Below are 9,287 nucleotides of genomic sequence, written 5' to 3' on the forward strand. Positions count from 1 at the left end.
CACAATAGCACAATAATGATATACATAAAGATATACCTTTGTGTCAATTATAAAAGATAGCTATAACCTCACACTGTGAACTAAAGTATTCTTAAAGGGGACGAATGAGAATTCTCATAATACTAAAGGGAAATAATGCATAAATTGACATTTGATGTCCATGTTACAGTATAAATAAAAGCTGCTGATGTCTTAGGTGGATTGTTAAAACAGGCCATAATTATTTGTTTTCAGTAAATATCTGGCACCGTTTGCTACATGTGAGAAAATGAATCCATGTTTTATCATGAATCCATCGTAAAGACGTTCACAACAAACCACCATCAGTCTCTCGCTGCTAAAACAGAGACATTCCCGAGATAAAGTCGGGAGTGATGAATGGCGTCAAAGCAGCCGGAGTGCGCCGGGGAAAGGGTCGGCCTTGTCTTGGGAGCTTTTCTGCTCCTCCAGCACAGAGAGCGTGATGTCAGCGGTGGCAGTGCTGTTGTAATTTACTTGGTGGGGGTGATGGCGTCATTTTATGCCCTGGTGTAGCCTCCTGCTCCAAAAGCGAAGGAGACGGATCTTTGGCCGACGCGACCGTGGCTCCCTTGGCCGGGATCGAGCACCGCCGAGCCGGACACCTCACCCAGGGAAACATGGAGGCTGCGGCCGAGGAGCTGCGGGCCGGCTCTCGGGTACCTGTCACTATCGATCAAATAGTTAACGATACACTGGTGGTGACGCTGACCTACCGAGAGAGGAGCTACACGGGCATATTACTCGACTGCGGCAAAAAGTGAGTGTTGTTCCCTTGATTCTTTTTATACATTTACATCTGAAATTAATTAGCTGAACTCTGCTAACGGCTAAGGTACCTCTGGTGCTAACAAGCTGAGCTAGCTAGCTAGCTAGCCGTAAGCTAACCGGGCCTCCATACAAAAGACGTATGGGTTATTGTAGCTGACAAGGTAGCTCCTGTTAGCTTGCTGGCTAATGGCAAACTCTTCTCATTTTGGGCCACAATAAGGCGATAATACGCGTTGTTTCACTGTGGTGTGACACTGTATGTGAAGATAGTGACTGTGTCTACACAGGTCTTTAATGTCTTCTTTTAAACTATTGCAAATGTCACTGGGTTCAGCTCTAGCTTATTGTTAGCCTAATAAAAGTCAGGGCAGCTAAGACGTATAGAGTAGGCCCTGTCTGAACAGTATTCTGTACATCAGGGACGTTTTGATGTATTTTTACATGCTGGTCGTGCATTGTGCACAACATTTGTGTACAGTGAAACTCTAATTAAAATACTGTGAAATACAGTTGTAGTTCTGAGAAGTGGATTGATTGCATTGATTTCCAGTCACCCCTGGTGTATAGAAACAATAGAAAATGTCATGTGAGATTTGATACATCACATCTGTATTTCCTGATCAGATCCAGGGACCATGTTAAACAGTGTTTGACAGGAGCAGCTCCTTTCTTTCCTTTTGAATAAAATGTTCCTGTTCAAATGAGAAAACCTGTAGAAGTGTAATTCTGACATATATCAGTCTTATCTACCTCTTTCTCTGTGTGTGTCACATGTATAGGCCTTGTGTTGCTCTTAGTGTGGTTCACCTTAAGAGCCATTGGCTTTAGACTATTTATAGATGAGCAGAATCAGAATCTGACCAGCTTTGCCCCTTAGTATGCTTAGATGGTTTTTCATGTGAGAGCTCGTACTCGTCCTGAAAATAACTCGGCCTAATGGGAAAAGGCAGGCCTTGGAATAACCTAAAATAGGCCCATATATTTCAGGCCTAGTCACTGACTACTTCTTCATTTTCAGCTCATGGAAATACATTTCCTGTCATTGTCTCCCACAGGTTTGTTAGGCCTATCACTCAGGCAGATCTCCACCTCTAGTTACACTGTACACAACGTGAAATGGCATCCGTGGGGTGAATCATGGCTGGTCTTATGCTGTGTCCTTACACTGTGCTTAACAAGCACTTTGTGTTCCCTGTCACAGGCTGCACTGTTTGTGCCATGCCAGTCACAGTGAAGGCTAATATTTCGTCGCTTTAGGGGCGCATATAAAAAAGGTGAGAGGAACAAGCTTCACCAAGAGACTATTATCCGGAGGTGCCTGCCAGTTACTTCTCCTGGGGAGGAAAACAAGCTCCCCAAATGTGCACTAATTAATAATTTCGCCGCCCATAAGCCCTGAGCAGACACGGATGCAAAAACAAACCGAAATCTCCTGGCTCCTTCTCTACCTCTCTGAATCCCGAGTGATTCATGGGATTGTTTTTGTTCAGTCAGATGTTGGGGAGGGTGGGGGGGCTCCTGGGCATCCTGTAGTCTCTTTGTCTGCTGTCTCCTGACTAAAGCAGCACAGCCATGTTACTGTTGCCTGCCAGGCACTTCTCAAAGACTACTTGGCAGTCGGGCCTTCTCTGGACATGTTTGCTGGTCCCAGAGAACGAAAAAGAACACATAGAATCACTCAGAGAGAGTCAGTGATACGATTGCTCCATTTTTGCCTGAGGCAGCAGGATGCCTGCCTGCTTGTAAGCGTACCCCAACCCCCACACGTAAAGAATTTTCAGCATACAGGTGACAAGGAGAGTGGCGTCAGTGTGTCCAGTCAAAGTTAAACAAAGTGGGACACTTAGAAAAAGCTCTGAACAGCTCTGGGTTCTAATTTTGTAATTGAAAAAGCGAGGTATTTGATTTGTGTTGTCCCACCTGGCTAGTTATCAAACACGGTGTAACGCAAGAGCTGCATTATAGTATCATTCTTGTAGAGCAATTCGCTAAACTTTAAAATTCAAGAAATGCCATGCCATGTCATGTGTAACAAGAATCTTTATGCAGGCTACATGAACCTCACTGTAGAACTGTAATAAAGCGGAATGAAACGCTCAGTTATTAATATATTGTTTTGTCCTTTTTCTTGTTCATCTTAGGACCGGGCTCTTCTGTCTACCGGATTTCACAGCAACACTCGGGGACTGCCCAATATCCAAACCAGGTTGTGAAATCCCAGAAGTTCTGAGTGAGGAGCTGGTTTCCAATTCTCCCAGCGAGACTTCACAAAGACCAAAGGATGAGGACACTCTCCCCGAAAGCAGCACACCTACTGCACCTCCTACCTGCCCCATCCCCACCCCAGTGCCAGCTGGACAGACTCTTTATCCTCCTTATTTTGAAGGAGCCCCCTTCCCTCAGCCATTATGGGTGCGCCACAGCTACAGCCAATGGGTACCCCAACCCCCTCCTCGACCAATCAAGAGAAAGAAGAGGCGAACGCGAGAGCCTGGCCGCATGACCATGAGCACTATCCGTTTGCGGCCGCGGCAGGTACTGTGTGAAAAGTGCAAGAACACACTGAATAGTGATGAAGACAGCAAAGATGGCATGAGCAACACTAAGACGTCTAGAAAAGAAAATTCACTACATAGTGACGACGATGGTGATGACAAAGATATCTCCTCTAAGCTGTCAAGAAAAGAGGATGTTGTTGCAGCCAAGGACACTAAACGACGGGAAAATGGCACCACCCTTGACAGCAAGCGCCTTAGGAAGGACAAAAGGGGGGAAGCCGATGGGGAGAAGTTTCCCGGAAGTGACGTGATTATCCCCCACAGTCCTGTCATAAAGATCTCCTACAGCACTCCACAGGGCAAGGGGGAGGTCATCAAGATCCCCTCACGTGTCCACGGTTCAGTCAAACCATTTTGCCCCAAACAGCTGGTGCAGAATGGCGTGGGTGAGAACGGCAACGCGTTTTCTGATCCCACCAAGGAACAACGGCACATTCTAGATGCCACTAGGTCTGGCCTCACTGTGTCCATTCCCAAACTCAAACTTACTAGACCTTTCACAACCGTTGGTCAGGACTTGCCCTCTCCAAAGATCTGCTTGAGACCCCCTCAGAGAGAGGGTGAGGAGAGTGTGGTCGAGTATGAGGCAGAACTTGTAGAAGGCACTAGGAGACGAAGCCCTAGGGTCACCGGCCCCTGCCTCCCCCACTCTGAAGACTCGGGGGAAGGCAAGAATTCTCTGGAGTTGTGGTCAGGGAGTTCTGGAGAGGAGGCTGAGCGGGGCCACAGTGACCTTACCCTTCTCATTAATTTCCGTAAACGCAAAGCGGACTCTTCTAGTCTGTCAGTCTGCAGCAGCGACAGTCTAGATGAGTCCAAGTCCTTCAGCTCTGACGGCACCTCACCTGAGCTGTGTGATCTCGCACCAGGTGAAGACCTCTCTGTAACCTCATCCTCTGTTCCTTCACGAGAGGACTGTAAGACTGTGCCACCACTAACGGTGCGGCTGCACACACGCAGCATGACAAAGTGTGTAACAGAGGAGGGTCACGCTGTAGCGGTGGGAGACATTGTGTGGGGAAAGATCCACGGCTTCCCTTGGTGGCCAGCGCGCGTCCTCAGCATCAGCGGCACCCGCAAACAGGAGACGGCCAGCTGTGAGGCGCAATGGCCCCAGGCGAAAGTGTCATGGTTCGGTTCGCCCACGACCTCCCAGCTCTCCGTTGCCAAACTGTCGCCCTTCAGACAGTTCTTCAGGTCCCGCTTCAACCGAAAGAAGAAAGGGATGTACAGGAGAGCCATCCTGGAGGCAGCCAAGGCTGTGGGTCACATGAGCCCGGAGATTACGTCACTGCTTTCCCACTGCGACACGTAGGTTAGTTCACAGCTTTTGCACGTTGGTTTTTCACATCTACTATTATAGTTTTAAACAATACGTCTCAATGGGCTTTTAAGACCATAAATAAGGTTAGCAGTTACTAAATCCATCATTTATATCTCACCTGCCTTATTAGTTATGTTGGTATATTGGATTATTTAATACTTTCAGACCAACCAGTTTACTGAACCGGTATGTGTCACAACACAGTAATTTGTGTGGGTTTGTATAAACAGAGGTGGTTCAGTCATTGCTCCAACAAGTAGTTCTGAGATCAACAAAGTATGTCAGATGTATGTATCTTGGCAAATTTGGCCAGAAATTGAAGAACCTGTCTGATTATTAGATGCACGAGGGTTTTTTCTCACCTGGAAAAATACAATATTAAGAGCGTACTAACAAGAGAAAAAATACCAAATTGACCTTTTACAATCTGAATCCGTGCAAATCTTTTTTCTTTAGATTTGTAGAAAATAACTCTTTTTGCCAAATATGCTTCAAAATTTTGGAACTAACAGATATAGCAGCAGAGCATTTTTCTGACACATTGAAATATCAAATGTAGCCTCCTGACTTTTCCATCATCCTTTTCATTAGCTACATGATCTAAATATGGACGTCCTGTTTAAAAACTATCAAGCTGCTCAGCTTTAATAATTGATTTGATATGAATGAAGGTTGACTGAAGATTCTGGCACTTGACACATGTAACTGAATCAACTGTGACGCAGTCTTTTGACAAAAGAAGTTTTATCATTCTGTTGCAGTCACTGGAGCTACAGAATGAATCACAGTTGGTGTCGCATAGAGTGAGAGTCTGTTTCCTCACACATTATCTTTGGCAAAGTGCAGACGCTGGTTAAGCAAAGAGCTCATGGATCTGATACCAACCAGAATTTAATTTTAGACTGTTATCTAGCTACACACTGAATTAGCATTAATTAGCTGCAGATGACCTGATCACTGCCTCTGTGCATCATTATCTCAAATACTGCTGCGACTTGAAAAATTTGTTCACTTGCTCTTTGATCAGTAAAGCTGCTTTCAGATCTGCACTGAACTCCAGATATTTTGCATAGGGCTGTATGTGAGCAAGCAAACGCCAGTGCCTCCAGGCACTATGAGGAGGTGGGCGTGGTGATGATGTAACGGACGCAAAATAAACAAATAAAACAAAGAGAATAGAAATATCTTCGGATGAAAAAGAGGTGCAACACACGATGAAGACAAAGATATCAAATTCGAAAGACAAGATTCAAGAGCTTTTGCTTATTAGGGACGATGCTTGTGGCGATGTGCAGTAAACGGAAGTTGCCGCGTTCTTTGTATGTGAAAGGCAAACTGCGCAAAATGTTAGAACGCAACATTACAGACCTTTTCTTGAATTCACATCTGAAAATGGCTCATTAGTAAGCACAGAGAGACAGAGTGACATTTGTTTGAGCAAATATCCATTCATCCTATTTGTCACAGATGTCATATGCCTGAAATTAGAGCCCTGTAGAATACTTGGGGACCCTGATTTGCCTCAAGCACTTCCTACTCAAAAATATCCAGTAAATTGAATTAGAAGCCATCAAGATATTACTGAATAAATGGCTGTCAAATGTGAAACACGGTTTGTGCCATGTTACCCAGCTCATTCCTAAATTTCTATAAATGATCCCATTTGATGATATTCGTGTGTGAACTCCAGGGGGGGGGAATTTGTGCTGAGTGAAAACGACTCCGTGGGCAACCTGCTTATTTAACAAACACTTGTAAGGTCTGCCGTGTGTGCTGCTTGCATGCCGTGGAGCAGTTGCTGTGTTGAAAGGGGCAAAACAAACATTAGGGCCAGCTTTAATGAAGGCACAGGCTGTACTGCTGACTCCTCAACAGGAATCGCTTGTTAAAACTGCTAATTTCAGAAGTGAGTCCCAACAAACTGAGAGTGGTCTAAAGTGAAAGCCATTTAAAAACACTGCTCCAGTGCGAGGGCATACAAATATGATTTCTGTCTCATAGTGGCAGATGATATGGCGTTTCCCCCCCCTCCCTGGTTTCTGAGTTCAGTGAACCTGCTTCGCCTTGGCACACACTCAAAGGTTAAATATTGTCTTTGAGTGATATGAAAGGGAGACAGGCAGCTCCCTGGTCTTCTGTTAACTCTGCTGAAGGCCTCATTAGCAAAGAGGAGCAGTAGTTGAGAATAAACAGTGAGGGGTTAAGACCAGTCTATGTTTGGTCCTTTTTTCCAGAGCTCACAAAGGAAGCTTTTTTTTTTTTTTCTTTCTTGCTCCGTCAGCTACACAGAGGTTTCCGCCAGCTGGAAAGTAGCTGACGTTCACTTCACACTGCTCCATAATCTGCACATGACAAACTCCACATATTGAGAAGCACATCTCTCTCTTTGTTGAGCTGTTTATATGGTGAAAAAGAATTGCCAAGCTTTGTTTGCTCTTTGTGACTTTGCCTTTGCTTTCCCCCTTTTTCTTCTTCCTCCTCTTCTTTCTCTCTTGTGTAGAGGCTGAGGACTGCAGAGAGGTCTCCGAGGTTTTTCTGAATTCTCAGACTCTGTCATCAAGACCCAGGAGGGAGTACGTGCGGTTGCCACGGCTACTATTTATATGCCGTTTTTTTTTTTTTCACAAGGCTTGTGGAAAATGGCCGCCAAGGTGGAGTGTCGTTGGGACTGGATAAGGGAGCAAAAGGAAAGAGGCCAGGCATCACATGGTCCCACATGAACAAAACTATTCCTTTTTTTTCTAGATTTAATCATATTTCAATAGAGCCGAACAATGACACTACAAAGACCCGAATGTATTTATTATCTGTAATCGTTTTATTATGATCCGTTAAGTACACCTTTCTACTAAAGTCTCGCAAAAACCTGCCGATCTGCTGCTGCTCTTATCACGGTCCTCAACCACCGACGAGTCACGAGGTCCATCTCGTCCAGCCAGAGGACGCCGGTGGCATCTTCAAAGAACCCCCCCCCCCCCCACCCCCTGGACCATGACACATTTTACCATGATTTAAAAAGTCTTATCCTGAATCCTCTTTACTTGTCAAACTGTGAATGGCTCCATCCAGAGACAGTAGTGACTGTTCCAGCTCTCCTTTGCGATCACAGTGTTCCATCCTTGTAGCCTGCATTTGTGGATGTATTTATACTGAACTCAATTCCTCTCCACAATCATGTTGTCTCTTTTTCCATTTCATTTTCATTAACTTTTAGTGAGTGTCACATCAGCGTACTTGCCCCTCTTATCCCTGAGAACCATTTTTACATCACTTTAATTATTTAAAGCGTCATGTTTAAGAGAAAAAAAAAAGCACTTTATCTGTACCTTGGTGGCCTGCGGTAAGCTCACTGTCTGAAACACTATTGCGAGATACAGTCCTGATAAGCAGCAGGGGGAGTTCAGAAGTCTTTGTGGTTGACTATCCATGGCCTTGGAGATACATGAGATACAATTTTTTTTTGTTGTTATTTTCTATTGTACGATTTTGGGGACACCAGACACAGATGGTTGTGTACACTGTATTCTCGCATTTGGGTGTGTTTCTCTCTCAGCTTATCCACCACACGAACACACACACACACACACACACACACACACACACACACACACTACAAAAATCCACATTTCCACTGGAGAAACATGGGTGAACAAATGTGTCAAAGCCCCCTATGCATTATCAGTTAAAGCTTTATGAGTGACTTTGGGAGAAAATGAAATAACATGCTGTAAGAATACTGTGAATTCAACTGCTGAGTGCGCTGAAGACATGTTTGCTACTAGCCTGCAGTTACTTTTGAGTCATATGCTAAAAAGCAGACTGCAGTGCTGACCTTTAGTGACCTTTGTGTTGAAAGCGGCACTATTGGAATAGGGGGAGGGAGGCGGCGAAGGCGAGAGTCGAGCGCAGCCAGGTCCGTATTAAAAACTTAACTGAAGATTGCACATAGTCAGTCACGCTCAGCCAACCAGCCCGTCTCCTCCCTGCCTGCCTGGGAACTGTTTGTTCAGATGGAGGTTGAAGAACAGGCTTACTGATTGTCAATGAGAGAGGTGTGCTTAATAGGGGAGCAGATATCGCACTCCTCCTGTTTTGATAATCTGCGGTTTGACTGTTTGCTATCAAGCCCTGCTGGTGTCCAGGCAGCCTTACACAATAAGGAGTAGGAGAGTCGACATCTCTGTAATCCCTGAGGGGGGAAACGCTCGTCAGGATTTCCCCTGTGTATGCGCAACATGGCTATCTACTGTTGGCCACGTTGGTCAATGTTATTGGCCACTTTTTTGTTTTCTTTTTTTACATGTACTGTACATAAAAATAAAATATACAAGCAATACCTGTGCTGTTGTGGATCAGCCTCTGAATTTACCTTTTTCTAAAGGGATATTCAGTTTTACTCTGGACAATTGCGTGTTTGGCTCTCGAAGGTTTCCCAAAAAAAGAACCAATCCTGATGGGTCATGGGGATTTCAGTCTGTGACTTTTAATATTCAATGTTAAAGGGAATTGCAACAGTAGACAAGGCAGGCAATTCCCCTGGGACCCAAGCTTAAAGGTTCAGTCTGTAAGATTTAGGTGAAAGGGATTTATTGGCTAGTTAAATATAATTAAATAAT

At 44.8% G+C, this 9,287-nt stretch overlaps 1 protein-coding gene across 2 annotated transcripts; it reads left to right on the top strand.

Annotated features, from left to right (window-relative positions):
• Positions 1 to 306: 306 nt before the first annotated feature.
• pwwp2b (PWWP domain containing 2B) lies at positions 307 to 9,007 on the top strand. Of its 2 annotated transcripts, none has more exons than XM_035173264.2 (3): positions 307 to 778; positions 2,931 to 4,658; positions 7,172 to 9,007. In XM_035173264.2, the coding sequence occupies exons 1-3, from the start codon at positions 639 to 641 to the stop codon at positions 7,176 to 7,178; spliced, it is 1,875 nt and encodes a 624-aa protein (XP_035029155.1). In that variant the 5' UTR covers positions 307 to 638; the 3' UTR covers positions 7,179 to 9,007. The 2 variants fall into 2 exon arrangements, with proteins under 2 accessions (XP_035029155.1, XP_035029156.1); XM_035173265.2 differs by having other exon boundaries at positions 310 to 778; positions 2,931 to 4,662.
• Positions 9,008 to 9,287: the final 280 nt, after the last annotated feature.

The sequence above is a fragment of the Hippoglossus stenolepis genome, chromosome 12, assembly GCF_022539355.2.
Source record: "Hippoglossus stenolepis isolate QCI-W04-F060 chromosome 12, HSTE1.2, whole genome shotgun sequence".
In the NCBI taxonomy this organism is placed as follows: Eukaryota; Metazoa; Chordata; class Actinopteri; order Pleuronectiformes; family Pleuronectidae; genus Hippoglossus; species Hippoglossus stenolepis.

Excerpts from the sequence above, each read along its gene's own strand:
- pwwp2b (XM_035173264.2), top strand. The coding sequence starts at position 639 with ATGGAGGCTGCGGCCGAGGAGCTGCGGGCCGGCTCTCGGGTACCTGTC. Across the intron at positions 779-2,930 it reads TTACTCGACTGCGGCAAAAA|GACCGGGCTCTTCTGTCTAC; the intron begins GTGAGTGTTGTT and ends TGTTCATCTTAG.